At 44.3% G+C, this 23,194-nt stretch overlaps 1 protein-coding gene across 1 annotated transcript in view; it reads left to right on the top strand.

The window, feature by feature from the left end:
• LOC109866658 (leucine-rich repeat and fibronectin type-III domain-containing protein 2) overlaps positions 1 to 22,961 on the top strand; it is a 112,130-nt gene extending 89,169 nt beyond the window's left edge. The window contains exons 4-5 of the mRNA XM_020455440.2: positions 8,535 to 9,931; positions 19,734 to 22,961. Coding sequence (XP_020311029.1) covers positions 8,556 to 9,931; positions 19,734 to 20,757 — 2,400 coding nt within the window. The 5' untranslated portion in view covers positions 8,535 to 8,555 and the 3' untranslated portion in view covers positions 20,758 to 22,961. The remainder of the gene's footprint in view (positions 1 to 8,534; positions 9,932 to 19,733) is intronic.
• Positions 22,962 to 23,194: the final 233 nt, after the last annotated feature.

Genomic DNA, 23,194 nt, shown 5'->3' with positions numbered 1-23,194 from the left:
CAAATTTGACCCACGGTGGTTTTATTTGCCCGGTCTACAGCTGGATCTGGTTGATGATCCCCGATCTATGACCTCCGTAAGGCAATCAAAGAGGCAAAACGTCAGTACAGAGACAAAGTGGAGTCGCAATTCACTGGCTCAGACACGAGACACATGTGGCCACATCGCAGACACCGACACCTCACATCCGGACCTAAACACCTTCTTCGCTTGCTTCGAGGAAAATAACACAGAGCCATTTAAGTATGTTAACCCTTCCAAGGCTGCCGGTCCAGACGGGAATATCTGTCGATCCTATTCTCTCTCTCTCTTTCGCCATCCCTTTGTCCATCTCTGCCTTTCTGTGGCCTTGTGTCCCTCTGGTCCTCTTTGGGATCTACACTGACTCTTTTTAAATGTGATTCCTGCTTGTGTATGAGCATGCAGGCTTCGTGTGGGAGGACGTGGGAGGCTGTCTGACACACACTGATAAGAGCGGAGTCACATCTCCAGGTCCCACTCAGAGAGAGAGAGAGAGAGAGAGAGAGAGAGAGAGAGAGAGGCTGGCCAGGAGATAAGAACAAATGGTTATAGGAAATGCTATAGGCAAGAGCCATATGATTGGACGATGAACAAAGTCAGAACAGCAGTGACAAGTGTGGGATGATGGTCCCTGTTTGAAGTGTGGTGTTGACGCTGCTATATTTACAGATGATGAGGATGAGGAGGATGAAGGCCTGTGGGTGCTTTGTCTTTCATTCACAGGCTCACTGTCATTCTCATCACAGCAACAGGAATAGCACTGGTGAGTTGGTGACTAACACTGTCCTGTTATCAGTGATATTACTGACATACAGTCTCTTTCTCTCTTTCTTTACAAACTGCCGTGCTAATCTTGTTTCGCCTCGGGTGAGCAGCTTATTCTCACTTACCACTGGGAACACAACAAACTCCTCTCACAAAGAGATTATGAGTTCGTTTTTGTTGGACAGTATTTGTTTAATGCTCTTCATTTGATTAGTTATTCATTAGAGCGGGCCAGAGGTGAGAATGCAATACCAGGGGAAGGCCCTAACTAACTGAGCTGCCAGATGGGCCAACTACAGCTGACCACCCAACCAGGGAGACCAGGGGCACTGAGGGGACGTTGTGGGGGTCGGCTTATACAGATGCTCCCTGAGACACAGAGCTCTCTATCTCATCCCATTACCTGTGACTATGGTCCACTAGGGAGGCTAGCTGGGAACTATCCCCACAAGGATAGTAAAACAAGAAAAATTATCTCCCTCGTGGGGACATTTCCCAGATCCCTATGAGGACAAATGCTATTTTAAGCTTAAGGGTTAGGTTTAGGGTTAGGGTTACAATTAGGGTAAGGGTTAGGGTAAGGGTAAGGGGTTATAGGTTTAGGAGCTAGGTTTAGGATTTGGGTTATGTGTTAGTGTTAGGGTTATGGTAAAGGTTAGGGAAAATAGGACATGTATTTTAGGCTCCCACGAGGATAGAAGAACAAAATGCGTGTGTGTGTGTGTGTGTGTGTGTGTGTGTGTGTGTGTATGCATACCTGCCCCTTTAGTCTGTGTGTATGTTGGTGCATGCATATCTTCATGCCTATTTAACTGCGCTGCCAACATACCTACAGATGGCCTCTCTCTCTCTCTCTCTCTACCTGGTATTACACAGGGACTCTCTCTCCCTAGCATTACACAGGGCGTCTCACTCTCTCTCGCTCTCTCGTTCTCTCTCCCTGCAGCCTGTAATCATCCAGAGTATTCTCCTCTCAGAGATCTGGCCATGAAGCCCGCTGATCTGTGGCAATGTGATCTATGGCGCTAAGGAGATGGAGACTATAACCGAATAGCTGGCATCCCAAAGACTCTATTTGACCAAGGAAGGATCCAAATGCTGGCCTGAGCCACTGGTTCATATATTTCATTTAGATTCTTAATTTTGGAGCAGGCAAAATTAATCCCCTTTATATATCTTCCCAAAAGAGCAATTTATTATCCCTGAAAGGCATCCTTTGCCATGTCACACCAAAGAGGCCTTTGAGTAGGTGAACCGAGCATTAGCTGATGAGGTTAATTAAGCAGACAGTAGAGGAGCTATCCATTGTGTCACCTCCACTTCCAACAGCCATTATTAATATTCATCTTTTCTATGGAGATTACTTGGCAGGAGAGAGAGAGAGAGAGAGAGAGAGAGAGAGAGAGAGAGAGAGAGAGAGAGAGAGAGAGAGAGAGAGAGAGAGAGAGAGAGAGAGAGAGAGAGAGAGAGAGAGAGAGAGAGAGAGAGAGAGAGAGAGAGAGAGAGAGAGAGAGAGAGAGAGAGAGAGAGAGAGAGAGAGAGAGAGAGAGAGAGAGAGAGAGAGAGAGAGAGAGAGAGAGAGAGAGAGAGAGAGAGAGAGACCAGCTTTGTGAATCAAGAAGCTCTGGTGTTATTAAAATGAGGGAGACAGAGCGACAGGGCTCTGTAAGGGAGAGGGAGAAAGTGTTTTCTTTTCTCCTAGTTAGCTGAATAAGCTCATCTTTTGCCCAGGCTAGCTGTTATGAAAACCCTCCCTGACACTTTTCCTAAATGAGATCAGTGTTGCCTGGGAAATCCATGCAGCCATGCGGTAAGAACTAAAATGGCCCTGCAGAAGAAAAAGGTAACACATCACGGGAACGTGGCCTTACAGGGCGTGATGATGTGTTTGTGCATTTGTCTGTCTGTCTGTGGAAGGATGCTTAATTTAACAAGCCTAGTGACCCACAGCTCTCCACTCCCTCCCCTTTACCCTGTGCCCTGTCATTTAGACCTCTTTCCCGCCCCAAATCACTGACATTTCCCCTAAACACTTAAACCGTCTCCATCAACTTGGTAATTCACTCTCTAAGTGCACACTCAGTTGCAGACTCTGCAGCCCTCTCTTCATGAAGGGTATGGGAGATTTCAGTCTGAAAGCTACTTAAAGCATTTTCACTAAACCGCTAGCAGAAGAATGCTAATACAGAGCCGGTCTCCCCATGTCTTGAAGATTAAATAAAGTATCTCTGCTGATCCAGCTTCTGCGGCTTCTCCAGACAAAGACTCAACACCCGGATCGAGGCATTTACACTGGATCTCTGTGTCTGCAACGTGACAGAGATGTGATTTTCATATGCATACCGGCAGAACCCTCTCAATTCAATATCTTCATCTGACTAGGACCATGATGCACACCATCCTAACATGCATTATCCTAACAATCTCACTAGAAACATGCAGTGTGTAGTCAGAACGTACAGCACAAGTGCAGACAGACAGGCAGTATCCACATAGTCTTGTTCATTGTCAATGTAAATGGGAGAGCAGGTGTGGGTGAATATATCAATTTAAGCCTAACTTTTTTTCTGAATACTTTTATTTAGATATGAGATGTACCGGCCTGCAAAAGCAATTATAGAACTGCAAATACCCACATCTGGATGTGATGTGGAGGCTTGATATTTATCTGGGTTGGAAACATGTTACCTCCAGATGAGAGTCTTAATGAGAGAGATACTTGTGAAACATTGGAAGAAACTGGTAAGAATAGCATATCCATGGAAATATGCATCATCATATCTTTTTAAAGAAGCATAGGTAGAGCTCTTAGACTATAGCCCAGCAAACATTGCCTAACACCCAAACAGTCAGCACCCCAACAAGAACATCATAACGGCAACAAAAGATTTTCCCCTGAGGAAATTATGATTTGACAATAACAATGAATAATACAAGAATGATAAGAAACGAGTTAGCTACTTCAGTACAAACATCATTCTATTTGGTGAGTTATACAATGGACGAAGATCTGGGTTCCTTGTAAGTATCCGATGCCAAGCGCATAATCTCCCTTTACCATCGGTCCTATTAACCAACGTACAATCAATGGAAAATAAAATAGACGAACTACGATCACGTATATCCTACCAACGGGACATTAAAAAGTGTAAGATCTTGTGTTTCACTGAGTCATGGCTGAACGACAACATGAATAACATACAGCTGGCGGGTTTGAAGCTTTTTCGGCAGGATAAAGCAGCAGCTTCTAGTAAGACAAGGGGTGACGGTCTATGTATATTTGTAAACAACAACTGGTGCACAAAATCTAAGGAAGTCTCGCGGTTTTGCTCGCCTGAGTTTTGCTCGCCTGAGTCTCGCGTTTTTGCTTGCTTTCAAGGAGCGGGACTCTCATGATAAGCTGTAGACAACACTATTTACCAAGAGAGTTTTCATCTATATTCTTTGTAGTTGTCTATTTACCACCATAAACCGATTCTGGCACTAAGACGGCACTCAATGCCAGAACAACATCCTCTCCCTCAACGTGATCAAGACAAAGGAGATGATTGTGGACTACGGGAAAAGGAGGACCAAGCACATTCTCATTGACGAGGCTGTAGTGGAGCAGGTTGAGATATTCAAGTTCCTTGGTGTCCACATCACCAACACACTATTATGGTCCAAACACATTAAGGCAGTTGTGAAGAGGGCACGACAAAACCTATTCCCCCTCAGGAGACTGAAAATATTTGTCATGGGTCCTCAGATCCTAAAAAGGTTCTACAGCTGCACCATTGAGTTGCGTCACTGCTACATCTACAAGACCCTGCTAGGTAAAGCCCCGTCTTATCTCAGCTCACTGGTCACCATAGCTGCACCCACCCGTAGCACGCGCTCCAGCAGGTATATCTCACTGGTCACCCCCAAAGCCAATTCCTCCTTTGGCCGCCTCTCCTTCCAGTTCTCTGCTGCCAATGACTGGAACGAACTACAAAAATCACTGAAACTGGAGCCACTTATCTCTCTCACTAGCTTTAAGTACTAGCTGTCTTAGCAGCTCACAGATCACTGCACCTGTACATAGCCCATCTGTAAATAGCCCAAACAACTACCTCATCCCCTACTGTATTTATTTATTTATTTTGCTCCTTTGCACCCCAGTATTTCTACTTTGCACATTCATCCTCTGCACATCTACCATTCCAGTGTTTAATTGCTATTTTGTATTTACTTCGCCACCATGGCCTATTTATTGCTTTACCTCCCTTATCTCACCTCATTTGCTCACATCGTATATAGACTTGTTTTTCTACTGTATTATTGACGGTATGTTTGTTTTACTCCATGTGTAACTCGGTGTTGTTGTATGTGTCGAACTGCTTTCCTTTATCTTGGCCAGGTCGCAGTTGTAAATGAGAACTTGTTCTCAACTTGCCTACCTGGTTAAAAAAAGGTGAAATAAATAAAAAATCAAATAAAACTGCCTGGTATGGCAACTGCTCGGCCTTCGACTGCAACACACTACAGAGGGTAGTGCGTACGGCCCAGGTGCCAAGCTTCCTGCAATCCAGGACCTCTATGTTAGGCGGTGTCAGAGGAAGGCCCTGAAAATTGTCAAAGACTCCAACCTCCCTAGTCATAGATTGTTCTCTCTGCTACCGCACAGCAAGTGGTAGCGGAGCGCCAAGGCTAGCTCCAAAAGGCCTAGACTTAAGACTCCTGAAAGCCATAAGACTCCTGAACAGCTAATCAAAGAGCTACCCAGAACCCTCTTTTACTCTGCTGCTACTCTCTGGTTATTATCTATGCATAGTCACTTTATCTCTACCTACATGTACATATTACCTCAATTACATTGACTAACCAGTGCCCCCGCACATTGACTTTGTACCGGTACCCCCTGTACAGTGGGGCAAAAAAGTATTTAGTCAGCCACCAATTGTGCAAGTTCTCCCACTTAAAAAGATGAGAGAGGCCTGTAATTTTCATCAAAGGTACACTTCAACTATGACAGACAAAATGAGAAAAAAAATCCAGAAAATCACATTGTAGGATTTTTCATGGATTTATTAGCAAATTATGGTGGAAAATAAGTATTTGGTCACCTACAAACAAGCAAGATTTCTGGCTCTCACAGACCTGTAACTTCTTCTTTGATTTTATAACATAAGAGTAATCATGCTGTCGTGGCATTTCTTCCCTAAGGCAACTTATTAGCCCATATTGTTAGCATATTATCTGTGATAATGTTCTGATTCACCTGCCAGTGGGTGAGCATGTTAAAAGCTATCCCTGTGTTGATGTCTTCCCAGCTTCCCATGAGTATCCTGATTACAACCACTGTGTGCTGGTCAAATTATAATCCCACCATCCCAGCAGTGCCACACATAGCTTGTCAATCTCTGCGGTTTTCCTAACTGCCTGACTTCAAATTAATCCATCTTCCCTAGGATCCGTATAGGATTCGTCCTTGAATCGTGATTTTGGCTGAGTGATTTAAGCCTTCCCCCTGGCATCCATGGACTCCATAGCATTGGGCCCATGTTATCCTGTGATTGAATTATCCTATTTTCAATGTACTGTGACTACTGTGGCTGGCTGGGTCAATGCACAGATGACTCTAAGGTCAAGCCTCCTCTCTTATCCATCCTTCCTTAGGTTTGCCGCTGCTCTTTTCACTGGGCCAATGATTAGCCACCTCCATTTACTGGAGTACAAAAGCCTCAGATGCTTTGTGTTGACAAAGGCTTTTGGAATTCTGCCACAAGTCGATATGAATACAAATGTGGTCAAATGATGCAAAAAATACACTGCTTTATAGCATATGCTACTTTATATGGAAGTCCTTGTAAGATAATATATGAGAGAAAGAGAGAGAGAATTAATAGCTTTGGCTCATGGGGATAAGGATTTGATGGGTATATAAGGTTATAGAGGTGTGCGTGTGTGTTTGTAGGCTATATGTGTGTGTGACTGACATTAACAAAGCAGACAGGAATATTAATGAAGGACGTCATAGACATGGGGGGGCAGTTGTGTTCCACATGACTGCATACCTATTTGTCTCTAATGAGTGGTCACAGACAGGGGCTTAGGTATGTCCTCTCTAATTTGATCTCTGAGGAATGCTCATTTATTTTAGGCCAGTCTCCCCTCTGTCTATTGCTTCATTATTATATACCTCTACCAACTGATCTAGAGTCAGTTCTGTACGGTGTCTCTAAGTGCCTGCTGTCCAATGCTCTGGGCTTGAGTTATTATCCAGCATTCCCTGATTACATTGAATATATTATGATTACAGTATATTATCTCCACCTGATTGAAACATCCATCGTTGGAATTGACCCGTGTCACATGACTTCCCCGTTAGAGAGCACTACGGTGTCCTCGGAGGGACACTTCATAAATGACAGAAGCCACTAAATAAATAGCCAACCTTTTGCATGATGAATGGCTCTATCATAAATGCATTATAGTGTTTCAGACAAATTGCCCATGGTAAATCTAAATGAGTTGATGTCCCAGAGGAGCTCCATTTATGACTGTCTTATGGCTAGCTGTTAGTAGATAAGTTATTTAATTTATATTTTTTTGTCTTTGAAATGATTAATTCTGAGCCACCGATTTTCTGTAAAGATTCCCTCCCACACAGCCCTCACACAAAGACAGATGCACGCACACAAATACACACACACACATCCACCCACAGACAACAGATCAAACCTAGTTCAAATCCATGTGCATTTGATGACAGCTTTTGAGTCTGATCAAAGTGCAGTCTAATCGATACACATCAAGATGCCCCGTGGCGGCTGTCAATAACAGGCCTCAAAACCCTACTGCTGTAACCTGTCAACAACAGGCCCCAAAACCCTACTGCTGTAACCTGTCAACAACAGGCCCCAAAACACTACTGCTGTAACCTGTCAACAACAGGCCCCAAAACCCTACTGCTGTAACCTGTCAACAACAGGCCCCAAATCCCTGCTGCCGTAACCTGTCAATAACAGGCCCCAAAACCCTACTGCTGTAGCCTGTCAACAACAGGCCCCAAAACCCTGCTGATGTGTCAACAACAGGCCCCGAAACCCTACTGCTGTAGAATGTAAACAACAGGCCCCAAAACCCTGCTGCTGTAACCTGTCAATAACAGGCCCCAAAACCCTGCTGCTGTAAGCTGTCACAACAGGCCCCAAAACCCTACTGCTGTAGCATGTCAAGAACAGGCCCCAAAACCCTGCTGCTGTAGCCTGTCAACAACAGGCCCCAAAACCCTACTGATGTGTCAACAACAGGCCCCAAAACCCTACTGCTGTAGCCTGTAAACAACAGGCCCCAAAACCCTGCTGCTGTAACCTGTAAACAACAGGCCCCAAAACCCTGCTGCTGTAACCTGTCAACAACAGGCCCCAAAACCCTGATGCTGTAACCTGTCAACAACAGGCCCCAAAACCCTGATGCGGTAACCTGTCAACAACAGGCCCAAAAACCCTACCGCTCTAGGCAGAGATCCTCACAGATAGTTTACATGAGATTATAATTGTCTGCCACAATGAAAGGAGAATTAGACTGCATACTATGGAAGAACTAATCGTGTCTTTCTTTCTGTTTCTGTTTCTCTCTCTCCATTCTTCTCTTCTCTCTCTCCCTCCACCTCTCTCTCTCTTCTCCTATTTTCTATTCTCTTCTCTCTCTCTCATCTCTCTGTCTGTATCTCTCTCTCTCTCTCTCTCTCTCTCTCTCTCTCTCTCTCTCTCTCTCTGTAGATTCCTTTGTGTGACTCTACCATGGACCACATCCTCTGTTGCCTGCTGGTCCTGGGAACCGCAGTGTTGATGGCCCACGCATGCCCAAAGTACTGTGTGTGCCAGAACCTGTCCGAGTCCCTGGGGACCTTGTGTCCCTCCAAAGGCTTGCTCTTCGTCCCACTGGACATCGACCGGCGCACTGTGGAGCTCCGGCTGGGCGGAAACTACATCCTCCGCATCACCCAGCAGGACTTTGCCAACATGACCGACCTGGTGGACCTGACGCTCAGCCGCAACACCATCAGCTACATCCAGCCCTTCTCCTTCAGCGACCTGGAGACCCTGCGCTCCTTACACCTGGACAACAACCGTCTCATAGAGCTGGGTCCTGATGATCTCCGGGGCCTGGTCAACCTGCAGCACCTCATCCTTAACAACAACCAGCTGGGACGCATCTCGGACCGGGCCTTGGAAGACCTGGCACCCTCCCTAGAGGATCTGGATCTGTCCTACAACAACCTGAGGAGCCTGCCCTGGGACTCAGTCAAGCTGATGGTCTCTCTCCACCAGTTGAGTCTTGACCATAACCTCCTGGACTTCATCCCTGAGGGGACCTTTACTGATCTAGAGAGACTGGCTCGCCTGGATCTCACCTCCAACCGACTGAAGAAGCTGCCCCCAGACCCCATCTTCGCCAGGGCCCAGGATTCAGTGATGATGACCACTCCCTATGCCCCCCAGCTGTCCCTTGGCATCGGGGGGAACCCCCTGCATTGTAACTGTGAGGTGCTGTGGCTGCGGCGGCTGGAGAGGGACGATGATCAGGAGACATGCGCTTCCCCTTCCAACCTGAAGGGGCGCTACTTCTGGTATGTGAGGGAGGAGGAGTTTGTGTGCGAGCCACCCCTCATCACTCAGCACACCCACAGGATGCTGGTGCTGGAGGGCCAGATGGCCAGCCTGAGGTGCGAGGCCATTGGAGACCCCACCCCCACCATCCACTGGATGGCCCCTGACGACCGTGTCCTTGGCAACTCGTCCCGAACCGTCGTCTACGGCAACGGCACCCTGGAGATTCTCATCACCACCTCCAAGGACTACGGTACCTTCACCTGCATCGCGGCCAACGTGGCCGGGGAGTCCACCGCCTCAGTGGATCTGTCAATCATCCAGCTGCCCCACCTCAGCAACGGCACTGGTCAGGCCTCACAGCCCAAGTCCCGCCTCTCGGACATCACCGGCACCACCAGGATAAGCAAGGGGGTTCCAAAGACTCCCCCGGAGAAAGTGGTCACTGTGTCAGAGGTGACAGCCATTTCAGCCTTGGTTAAGTGGACCGTCAGCAAGGCAGCGCCCAAGGTAAAGATGTACCAGCTCCAGTACAACTGTTCCGACGATGAAGTCCTCATCTACAGGTAACAAACCTTCATTTTCAGAGAAGTAGGAACACCGATAGCTTTGATCTATGAGGGAACAAAAGATGGAGGAGACGCTCAATACACATGTTGTTTTAAGACTCCAGTAGACTTGTTTTGTTTACCTAAAGATAATGTCTCTCAGCTTTCACAAAAGATGAATGATGAAGATGAATTGTGCCAAACAGTAAATCATGCTGTTTACACTAAACAAAATACACAGTATCAATAACACTGCCATGTGTACAGAACCAGCAGCTTTCATACCCAGTTTTCCATAACAATATAGCCTACAATGGTGTTGTTAATCCTAAGTGATCAATCCATCATCCATTGTTTCTGTCTGTCCGTTGAATTGTTCGACAGCGAAACAACTCACTTCACTTTCTACTGCCTTTTTCATCATCTGATGTTTCGGTCGCTAAGCATCAGCTCCATTATGCTAAGTAGGCCATAAATAAGGGAATTTCATCCCTAAGCTTAATGGATGGATATTCTGTCAATCCAATACAGCAGCTATTTGATGAGGCTGAAAGTGTATTACAGGAAGCTGATATATAGTATATTAGCACATCTCCAAACGTCTGTGAAACCAGTTGGAAAGGAAATCCAATTATTTCATGCCATTTAAATTAGTTACTCTGTTAAAACCTAGAGAAAGGCAGATCAGTTCAGCCATAGACTTCGAGAGTAACATTTTAGTGACATATAGGTCTATATCTCATCAGACAGTATTTATTTCTGCTTATCATTACCACTACACTTGCCTATGATTACTTTCTAGTTTATTATATACACTTTTTTTCAAAGGGATTGGAATGTAAATTGTTAACTCTAACTTGTGCTATACCTGCCATGAAAAGAATGATATGTAGTCCTATAGTCAGTGTAGAGCTTTGTTATCGCATACAGTATGATTCTCCATTAGAACAACCAGTCCTTTTTCCTCTTCAAAACAAATCTGTAGAAAATCCTAAGTGTTTGCTCTTTTCTCTGACAAATCTGAATCGCCGGGCGATAAAAGACTCAGGGCTCGGAGAACAATATAATAGTATATTTATTTACCCTATGGTTAGGGCAAGATAGAATATATACCCAGAATACGTTAAGCATATTATCTTCATTCATCAGGATTGTATAAGCAGCAATAGAAGCTAAAGAAAGTGCTATACGTGGATATAGTAATGGAAGTTATGTGTCAGACACGGACTTTCAGTAATATTTCAGTTCAATTGCAATGAGTCCCTCAGAGCAATCCTTTACCATATAATGGTTTGATTGTACCATCCCATGTGATTTAATGCCTATGTTTCTCCTCGGCTTGACAATGTGTTTCAGAAATGATAGCAAGGTCCTGGATCCACTATTTTTGTCTGTTAGCTGGAGTCGCGGAGAGTGGTGGAGGATTCACGCTCCATACTTCTTGCATCACAGAGAAACGTGTTCGTTTTGGTATTTGGTGTTGTATTAGGATCCCCATTGGCTGTTGTGAAAACAACAGCTAATCTTCCTGGGTCCACACAAAACATGACATAAAACAGAACATGAATAGACATGAACAGCTCATGCACAGAACTACATGAATTTAAAAATGGCACACATAGCCTACATATCAATACATACACTTACACGTCAAATAGGGGAGAGGCGCTGTGCCGTGAGGTATTGCTTTATCGTTAAAAAAAAACAGGTTTGCTATTTATTTGAGCAATATATACTTGTATAGTTCCATGCAATAATTTCTCTATATAATACTGTAAGCTTTCTTGATTTTTCTCAGGATTTGGGGACTGTGAAAAGACCCCTGGTGGCATGTCTGGTGGGGTAAGAGTGTGTGTCAGAGCTATATCTAAGTTGACTATGCAAACAATTTGACATTTTTAACACATTCATGTTTTTTGTAAAAGAGGAAATGATGCAGTCTGTCTCTCCTCAACTCTTAACCAAGAGAGACTGGCAGCATAGTACTTATATTAGCCGTCTGATTACAATGAAGAGGAAGACGTGACGCTCTGTTCTGGGCCAGCTGCAGCTTAACTAGGTATTATTTTCAGCACTTGACCACATGACTGGACAATAATCAAGATAAGACTAAATTAGATCCTGCAGGACTTTCTTGAGTGTGGTGTCCGAAAAGCAGAGCATCTCTTTATTATGGACAGGCCTCCCTCAAGGTAACACCAAGTAGTTTAGTCTCCTCAACTTGTTCAACAGCTACACCATTCATTACCAGATTCAGCTGAGGTCTAGAGCTTAGAGAGTGATTTGTACCAAAATACAATGCTCTTAGTTTTAGATATGTTCAGGCCCAGTTTATTACTGGCCATCCATTCCAAAACTGACTGCAGCTCCTTGTTAAGGGTTTCAGTGACTTCATTAGCTGTGGTTGCTGACACATTCAGTACCAGTCAAAATTTGAACACACCTACTCATTCCAGGGTTTTTCTTTATTTGTACCATATTGTAGAATAATAATGAAGACATAAAAACTATGAAATAACACATACGGAATCATGTAGTAACCAAAAAAATGTTAAACAAATCAAAATATATTTTGTGTTTGAGATTCTTCAAAGTAGCCATCCTTTGCCTAACGCTGCAGAATGCTGTGGTAGCCATGCTAGTTAAGTGTGACTTGACTTCTAAATAAATCACAGACAGCTTCACCAGCAAAGCACCCCCACACCATCACACCTGTTCCTCCATGCTCCACAATGGTGACCCCGCCCGTGCAAAAAAAGACATTTCCATTACACACTTGTACTAGTGTTTGACAGCCAAATATAAGCACCCCGCAAATGATATACCCATTACTCTTTAGACCAAGATGGTGCTACCCAGCTAGAGCCTTGCTCTGGACCCATTTGATATTTTATCTGTTGAACCTATCCTTAGGCCAAGACATTAATACTTGAGAATGTGGTCTTTAAAATGTGTCTGATTTGGGTATGAGTGAACAGATAACATCCCATGTCATTAATAATGTAATGAAATATTCCGGCATTCCAGGAGGTTTAGAGAGTCTTTTTACAGAAATTAAATGGGATCTGCATTTGCATATTAATGGTGCGTTTCAGGCAGATAGTGATGCCGTCATCTTTATGATGAATAGTTTTCTAGCGATCATTAGCTTTGGATTTAACAACCCTTATTGTAATCGATGTGTGTATTGATGTGCTCGTAGGAGGATTATCTTTGAAAAGACAAAATTATTAAAAAAAGAGAGTTTACAAGCTCTGTTATGCTTATTTATTCTTTGTAAATGCAAAACAACACAAGACAAACCACTAACCAAACCTTGAGCTTAACACAAGCCAAAACACGAACCAAACCTTGAGCTTAACAACACAAGTAAACACACTAACCCAACCGCGATCTTAACAACACAAGCCAACATACTAACCAAACCTTGATCTTAACACAAGCCAACACACTAATCAACCCTGAGCTTAGCAACAGAAGCCAACATACTAACCAAACCTTGATCTTAACACAAGCCAAAACACTAATCTACCTTGAGCTTAGCAACAGAAGCCAACATACTAACCAAACCTTGATTTAACACAAGCCAACACACTAATCAACCTTGAGCTTAGCAACAGAAGCCAACATACTAACCAAACCTTGAGCTTAACAACACAAGCCAAAACACTACTCAAACCTTGAGCTAATGCTGCAGTTGCACTGTTTGACACTCCCAAAGTTAGCTGTTTTTCTAAAATGCACTCATCCATTATAGTTACCATAGCAGGATGTTTTATGGCAGGATATACACTCAAGTGTCACGCCCTGACCTTAGAGAGCCTTTTTATTTCTCTATTTGGTTAGGTCGGGGCGTGATTTGGGTGGGCATTCTAGTTTTTCTGTTTCTTTGCTGGCCGGGAATGGTTCCCAATCAGAGTCTATCGTTGTCTCTGATTGGGGATCATACTTAGGCAGCCTGTTTTCCACCTTAGTTTGTGGGATCTTGTTTTTGCATAGTTGCTGTTTAGCCCTGCAGAACTTTACGTTCGGTTGTGTATTTTGTTGGTTTTCCCCGGTGTCATTTAATAAAAGGAAAATGTACCACGCTTCACCTTGGTCTAATTCATCGAACGAACGTAACATCAAGGGTATGGACACAGACACAGGCTAGCATCAAGTTCCATTTAATCTCCCCACTACCGCTATAGTACAATTCAGCAGCATCTCCCAATAAATTCCCTGGCAGGGAGTGCAGAGCCCATTAGGGATTTTTGCTTATATAAGCATAATCACATTTCCCAGCACCCTGACATTTAGGCTGAATCAATGGAGCAAGAGACCCATTTGGCATGACCTTGTCTGTTATCCAGAGAAAGAGGCCGCCTTAAGAAATCATACAGTCCTCCTGGGGGGAATTAGCCATGAAATACTTTAATGATTGTTGAGTGGGAGAAATGCTATAACCTGAAGCAATGATTTGTTTGTTTGTTTTCAGTTCTTTTTTCTTTCTTGCCAATAAGGAAGTGTGTTGAAACTGTATCTGACAATAGCTTTTAAACTGTTTGGGAGGATGAGGGTAGCTGTGGCTGACTGGTGCCTATCCCTATCCCCTTCCCCACTACTTTTCCTTCCCAGAAGCAATGTTTAAGGACTCACATCCTCTCTCGCTCTGATTAATGTTATGGCCTCATGCCTTCACTGGAAACGATTTAAAGCAATCTCCAAATTGCCTTTCGATGCCCAAAGGGTGTAGGGAAAAAAACTTGTATTCATCTCCTTGTGATAAGCACAGCCAGACGTTTTTTCCTGAGTTCCACTTTGTCCCGATGTATTTTAATTCAGCTGAATGAAACATTCAACACAGACGGCCTGACATGAATCAGTCACAGGACAGAGCAGTGCCTGGCAAAATATTCACTAAGCACTGGAATTTCCCTCCATCCCATGCCTATACCAAGCAAGCAATTATCACTGTGTAATAGATTACATCCCCTGAGGACCAAAACATTTAATATTATCAACTTTTGATCAAATAAAATAAAATAAAAATCACATTATTTTAGTTACATACACATGGTTAGCAGATGTTAATGTGAGTGTAGTGAAGTGCTTGTGCTTCTAGTTCCGACCATGCAGTAATATCTAACAAGTAATCTAACAATTTCACAACAACTACCTTATACACACAAGTGTAAAGGAATGAATAAGAATATGTACATATAAATATATGGATGAGCGATGGCCGAACGACATAGGCAAGATGCAGTAGATGGTATAGAGTACAGTATATACAGTGGGGCAAAAAAGTATTTAGTCAGCCACCAATTGTGGATGTTCTCCCACTTAAAAAGTTGAGAGAGGCCTGTAATTTTCATCATAGGTACACTTCAACTATGACAGACAAAATTAGGGGGAAAAAATCCTGAAAATCACATTGTAGGATTTTTAACGAATTTATTTGCAAATTATGGTGGAAAATAAGTATTTGGTCACCTACAAACAAGCAAGATTTCTGGCTCTCACAGACCTGTAACTTCTTCTTTAAGAGACTCCTCTGCCCTCCACTCGTTACCTGTATTAATGGCACCTGTTTGAACTTGTTATCAGTATAAAAGACACCTGTCCACAACCTCAAACAGTCACACTTCAAACTCCACTATGGCCAAGACCAAAGAGCTGTCAAAGGACACCAGAAACAAAATTGTAGACCTGCACCAGGCTGGGAAGACTGAATCTGCAATAGGTAAGCAGCTTGGTTTGAAGAAATCAACTGTGGGAGCAATTATTAGGAAATGGAAGACATACAAGACCACTGATAATCTCCCTCGATCTGGGGCTACACGCAAGATCTCACCCCGTAGGGTCAAAATGATCACAAGAACGGTGAGCAAATATCCCGGAACCACACGGGGGGGCCTAGTGAATGACCTGCAGAGAGCTGGGACCAAAGTAACAAAGCCTACCATCAGCAAAGGCATTAAAGATGAAACGTGGCTGGGTCTTTCAGCATGACAATGATCCCAAACACACCGCCCGGGCAACGAAGGAGTGGCTTCGTAGGAAGCATTTCAAGGTCCTGGAGTGGCCTAGCCAGTCTCCAGATCTCAACCCAATAGAAAATCTTTGGAGGGAGTTGAAAGTCCGTGTTGCCCAGCAACAGCCCCAAAACATCACTGCTCTAGAGGAGATCTGCATGGAGGAATGGGCCAAAATACCAGCAACAGTGTGTGAAAACCTTAACTTACTTACAGAAAACGTTTGATCTCTGTCATTGCCAACAAAGGGTATATAACAAAGTATTGAGATAAACTTTTGTTATTGACCAAATACTTATTTTCCACCATAATTTGCAAATAAATTCATTAAAAATCCTACAATGTGATTTTCTGGATTTTTTTTCTCATTTTGTCTGTCATAGTTGAAGTGTACCTTTGATGAAAATTACAGGCCTCTCTCATCTTTTTTAGTGGGAGAACTTGCACAATTGGTGGCTGACTAAATACTTTTTTGCCCCACTGTACATGTGAGATGAGTAATGTAGGGTATGTAAACATTATACGTATAAAGTGGCATTGTTTAAAGTGACTTGTGAGACATTTATTGCATCCAATTTTGAATTATTATAGTGGCTAGAGATTTGAGTCAGTATGTTGGCAGCAGCCACTCAATGTTAGTGATGGCTGTTTAACAGTCTGATGGCCTTGAGATAGAAGCTGTTTCAGCGTCTCAGTCCCAGCTTTGATGCACCTGTACTGACCTCGCCTTCTGGATGATAGCGGGGTGAACAGGCAGTGGCTCGGGTCGTTGTTGTCCTTGATGATCTTTTTGGCCTTCCTGTGACATCGGGTGGAGTAGGTGTCCTGGAGGGCAGGTAGTTTTCCCCCGGTGATGCGTTGTGCAGACCTCACTACCCTCTGGAGAGCCTTACGGTTGTTGGCGGAGCAGTTGCCATACCAGGTGGTGATACAGCCCTGATACAGCCCCAGGATGCTCTCAATTGTGCATCTGTGAAAGTTTGTGAGTGTTTTTGGTGACAAGCCAAATTTCTTCAGCCTCCTGAGGTTGAAGAGGCGCTGTTGCGCCTTCTTCACCCCGCTGTCTGTGTGGGTGGACCATTTCAGTTTGTCTGTGATGTGTACGCCGAGGAAATTAAAGCTTTCACCTTCTCCACTACTGTCCCGTTGATGTGGAAAGGGGGATGCTCCCTCTGCTGTTTCCTTAAGTCTATGATCATCTCATTTGTTTTGTTGACGTTGAGTGTGAGGTTATTTTCCTGACACCACACTCCGAGGGCCCTCACCTTCTCCCTGTAGGCCGTCTCATCGTTGTTGGTAATGAAGCCTACCACCTGTAATGTTGTCAGCAAACTTGATGATTGAGTTGGAGGCGTGCATGGCCACGCAGTCATGGATGAACAGGGAGTACAGGAGAGGGCTGAGAAAGCACCCTTGTGGGGCCCCAGTGTTGAGGATCAGCGAGGTGGAGATGTTGTTTCCTACCCTCACCACCTGGGGGCGTCCCGTCCAGGACCTAGTTGCACAGGGCGGGGTCGAGATCAGGGGTCTCGAGCTTAATGACGAGTTTGGAGGGTATTATGGTGCTAAATGTTAAGCTGTAGTCGATGAACAGCATTCTTACATAGGTATTCCTCTTGTCCAGATGGGTTAGGGCAGTGCGCAGTGTGATTGCGATTGTGTCGTCTGTGGACCTATTGGGGTGGTAAGCAAATTGGAGTGGGTCTAGGGTGTCAGGTAGGGTGGAAGTGATATGATCCTTGACCAGTCTCTCAAAGCACTTCATGATGACGGAATTGAGTGCTACAGGGCGATAGTCGTTTAGCTCAGTTACCTTAGCTTTCTTGGGAACAGGAACAATGGTGGCCCTCTTGAAGCATGTGGGAACAGCAGTCTGGGATAGGGATTGATTGAATATGTACGAAAACACACTAGCCAGCTGGTCTGCGCATGCTCTGAGGACGTGGCTAGGGATGCCGTCTGGGCTGGCAGCCTTGCAAGGGTTAACACGTTTAAATGTTTTACTCACATTGGCTGCAGTGAAGGAGAGCCCGCAGGTTTTGGTAGCGGGCCGTGTCAGTAGCACTGTATTGTCCTCAAAGCGAGCAAAGAAGCTGTTTAGTTTGTCAGGGAGCAAGACATTGTGGTCCGCGACGGGAACTGTTTTCCTTTTATAGTCCGTGATTGACTGTAGACCCTGCCACATACCTCTCGTGTCTGAGCCCTTGAATTGCTACTCTACTTTGTCTCTGTACTGACGCTTAGCTTATTTGATTGCCTTGCGGAGGGAATAGCTACACTGTTGTATTCGGTCATGTTTTCGGTCGCCTTCCCTGATTAAAAACAGTGGATCACGCTTTCAGTTTTGCGCGAATGATGCCATCAATCCACGGTTTCTAGTTGGGGAAGGTTTTAATAGTCGCTGTTGGTACAACATCACCGATGCACTTGCTAATAAACTCCCTCACCGAATCAGCGTTAACATCAATGTTGTTGTTCGACACTATCTGGAACATGGGGCGGCAGGGTAGCCTAGTAGTCAGAGCATTGGACTAGTAACCGTAAGGAGGCAGGCAGTTAACAGGCAGTTAACCCACTGTTCCTAGGCCGTCATTAAAAATAAGAATTTGTTCTTAACTGACTTGCCTAGTTAAATAAAGATAAAATAAAAATATCCCAGTCCACGATTGCAGCATCCTTGAAGCTTGGAATCAGACCAGTGTTGAACAGACCTGAGCATGGGCATTTCCTGTTTCAGATTATTTAGCATCTTTTGCTCACTCCACACTAATACTGTAGTATTAGTGTGGAGTGAGTTATCAGTGAGTTATCAGAAAACACAGAACAATGTGAAAAAAAGGTATGGCATCATTGGTTATAGTTATTATCATATGGTTATATATTATCACATGGGTGTTGATGGCCAGCTTATCACATGGGTGTTGATGGCCAGCTTATCACATGGGTGTTGATGGCCAGCTTATCACATGGGTGTTGATAGCCAGCTTATCACATGGGTGTTGATGGCCAGCTTATCACATGGGTGTTGATGGCCAGCTTATCACATGGGTGTTTATGGCCAGCTTATCACATGGGTGCTTATGGCCAGCTTATCACATGGGTGTCTATGGCCAGTTTATCACATGGGTGTTGATGGCCAGCTTATCACATGGGTGTTTATGGCCAGCATACTACATGGGTGTGCATGACCAGCTACTGTGACTGAATGACTGATGTTGTCGAACAGCTCCGAGCCAGTTCCCTGGACATAACTCGTCATGTTCTCAGACAGGTTCCTGCCTTATAAGCGGACTAAGACTCGCCTGCGCAACATAGGTATCTGAGGCTCTAGCTGTTACAGAAGCCTTTCAATCTTCTCCTTTTCCCTCTTTTCCTCTGTGTTCTGGTTATTTATTCTTCTCACATCTCCATGGCTCAGACATGGGGTGGAGCGTCTGTTTGCTGCAGCAGGACAGATGGTTTAGAGAGATAAAGCCAATTACAGCTGTCTGTCTGTTAGACTAGAACCTCAACCACAAAGAGACTTAACACTGGACAACTCCTCAGGAATGAGGAAGCCCTGCTTTTCTTTCAGTGGAAATGGCATCATAAAGAACACTCAAGCACAGTTTTGTATTGATATGAAATGCATGGTGTTAAGAAAGATGCATGTTAATAACATTATCCTCCAAATCAATTAAATTGTATCAAATGTAGTAGGTTTTCACAGCTGACTTTCACAGGTTTTCACGGATGTCCAACAATGATTATGCTGACTCGACTCAGTCATCACCATGTTTAACTCTTCCTCTCTGTTTCTATAGGATGATCCCGGCCTCCAGCCAGGCCTTCCTGGTGACCAACCTGGTGTCGGGGACCAAGTACGACTTGTGTGTCCTGGCCGCCTGGGACGACACCGCCACCACCCTGACGGCCACCAACGTGGTGGGCTGTGCCCAGTTCTTTACCCGCGACGACTACACACAGTGCCAGTCTCTCCACAGCCAGTTTCTGGGGGGCACCATGATCCTGGTGGTGGGTGGCATCATCGTGGCGACGCTACTCGTCTTCATCGTTATCCTGATGGTACGCTACAAGGCCACCGACCATGAGGGGGGTGGCATCGGGGGGAGCGGCAAGCTGACCAGCGTAAGTGACACCCACTCACAGACCAATGGGGGCCGGCTGGGACAGAACGGCGTGCCCCTTCCCCTGCCCAAACCAAAGGCCAAAGTGACCCTCCAGGATGAGGTGGTGGAGTTTAAATGTGGTTCCCTCCAGAGCACCTCGTCCTCATCCTCGTCGGGGGGCTCGGTGGTCGGGGAGGGTTCCTACAGCCCCAACAGCACCCTGGCCATTATGTGGAGGCAGGCTGCCCCCTCTAAGCCCAGGGCAAACCTGGATCACCTGCTGGGGGCCTTCAACTCCCTAGAGCTCCGGGGGGCCCAGGGCAGGGGAGACCTGGGGGAGCCCTCATCCAGCAGTAGCACCCCGGTGGCGGGTGGCGATAGGCCCCACACGGACAGGGAGCCCCTGCTGGGCCGGACAATGGACTCGCGGCTGAGCCGGTTGCTCATGCTGTCTCATGACTCCAAACCAAAAAGGAGCCAGTCGTTTGACATGGGGGACTGTATGGATACAGATCAACAAACAGACCAAGCGATGGCCTCTAGCACCTCCACTGCCACAACGCCGGTGTGCAGTTACCCGCGGCGCATCAGCAACATCTGGACTAAGAGGAGCCTGTCTGTGAACGGCATGCTGCTACAGTGTGACGAGGAAGGGGATATGGGGGGGAGCAAGGGGACCTTCGACAGCCAAGAGTGGGTCATGGAGAGTACTGTCTAGGAGAGATGAGGACTTGCTTTGTGTCTTCTAAAACACTGCCCCAGAGAGATAGCAATACGCCTCAGTTCTGATAGACCTCCAGGCTGGAGGAGAAGTCCATGCCTCCTCCCTCCTTGTCCTGCATGGAATTCATTCATGTTAATCTATTGTGGATGCTCCATTTTTGTGACAGATATGTACAAAGTTCCCCCAAGTGGGTAAGTCGGCTAACGACGCTTGATGGATGGAGCTGATTCGTGGAGTGTGTTTGTATGTGTGTGTTCTCTACATGGGGAGGGGGAATGCACAGTAATGGTCAACTACAAACTACACGTAAGACATGCAATGAAACCTAGGAAATGGGAAGCAGGCCTGTTGTTCCTGAGGAGGGCCATGGTTTCTCTGACACGAGGAACGTGAAACAAATCACTGTATTTGTTGACTTGTAAATTGGCATAACACTGAACGTCCATCTTGTTACTGTTGCTGAGATGATGGGCCATGCATGGCTCTGGACTAATACTGTTGTAAGTGAATATGAAATATATAATGACTTTAATGTTTTTACATGTTTTATTTTGCTGATCAAACACACATTGTCTAATACTGTTCTTCCCCTCTGTACACGACGGGGCTCTGACTTCAACATTTGCATTATGAAAAACCTCAATATACTGTCAGGTCCAAAATGATTGGCACCCTTGATAAAGAATAACTAAAAAGACTGCACAAAATAAATAATACAAATACTGAGCTATATTGTATGCAAAAAAGGACATTATATTATTTTGTACTAATACATTTGCTCAGAGAAAGAGGTGACATCAAAATAGAGCTCTTTGGTTAAGTACACCAGAGGTGGGTTTGGTCTCGAAACATATGCATAAAAGTTCCTCATACCTATGGTAAAATATGATGACGCATCTTTAATGTTATGGGGCTATTTTGTATCCACTGGTCCTGTGGCCCTTGTTAAGGTCAACGGCATTGTGAACTTTACCAATTACCAGAAGATTGTAGCCAAAAACCTGGTTGCCTCTGCCAGGAGACACTTTGACGTAACTGGATCTTCCAGCAAGACAATAACACCAGCGCACATCAAAATCTACAAAGAAATTGTTTATTGACCACAAAATCAACATTTTGCAATGGCCATCTCAGCCTCCACTTGAACCCCATTGAAAACCTACGGTTTGAATTGAAGAGGGCATTCTATTAAGCACAGACGAAGGATGCCAAGGATCTGGAAAGAATCTGTATGGAGGAACGATCTAAGATCCCTCCCAATGTATTCTCCAATCTCATAAAACATTTGAGAAAAAGACTCTGTGCTGTTATCCTCGCAAGGGGAGGGTGCTGTAGTACTAAAAACAGAGGTGACAATACATTTAACCCCTATCTTTCTTGGATTTGTTTTATTACTTATTAAACAAAAGCCCTTTCCCTGAGTGTAAAATAATATGATTTACATTTTTAAAAATGTAGTTTGTACTATTTATTTTTTGTTCCTCTTTAACAAGGGTGCCAATAATTATGGACCTGACCGTATATCCATCCGCATTTTTTTATATCTGCAGAACCATTCGTTTCTTAACCCATTCTGACTGAATGGTACTGTGTATATATATATATATATATATATATATATATATATATATGTACACTTTATATAGGCAATTTAGTTCATCATAAAAAAATGTATATATGAAATTATTTCATGAAACCCCGTATTTGAATATTTTAACTTAGTATCCAGAATGTTTTTTGAGGCTTCGTTAAATAATGCCATATCTGGTTCCTATCAAGTTGTATTCATGTATAAAGCGAGCAAACAATTCATCCTCAAAATCATGAAATATTATCTTTTTAAGATAGCAATGTGAAATGGGTAAGGTCTTAAGTGAAAATGTAACTGTTATCGTGATGTCACTTAAAAGGTTCATTAGAGTTCATTTCAGCAAAAGAACATGGCCCCTGTTGGCCTCTAAATCAATTAACCCAGTATAGAGCTAACAACCAGCAGGAGTTTACCCTCTCTTGCACAGAAAGATTAAGCCCTCAGAAAAACTGCAGATCAACATGCTCAATCTTTGAGAGACAAGCATCCTTCTCCAATTCCAATAAACATTTTTACTTTTTCATGTGCACTACCATTCAAAAGTTTGGGGTCACTTAGAAGGTTCCTTGTTTTTGATAGAAAATCTATTTTTTTTGTTCATTAAAATAACATCAAATTGATCAGAAATACAGTGTAGACCTTGTTAGACATTGTTAATGTTGTAACTGACTATTGTAGCTGGAAACGGCAGATTTTTTTATGGAATATCTACATATATCTGCGTACAGAGACCCATTATCAGCAACCATCACTCCTGTGTTCCAACGGAATGTTGTGTTAGCTAATCCAAGTTTATCATTTTAAAAGTGATCATTAGAAAACCCTTTTGCAATTATGTTA

This window comes from Oncorhynchus kisutch, linkage group LG21 (genome assembly GCF_002021735.2).
Source record: "Oncorhynchus kisutch isolate 150728-3 linkage group LG21, Okis_V2, whole genome shotgun sequence".
NCBI lineage: Eukaryota > Metazoa > Chordata > Actinopteri > Salmoniformes > Salmonidae > Oncorhynchus > Oncorhynchus kisutch.
Note: the sequence above shows the minus strand (reverse complement) of the source record. Positions and strands in the feature narration are given on the sequence as shown.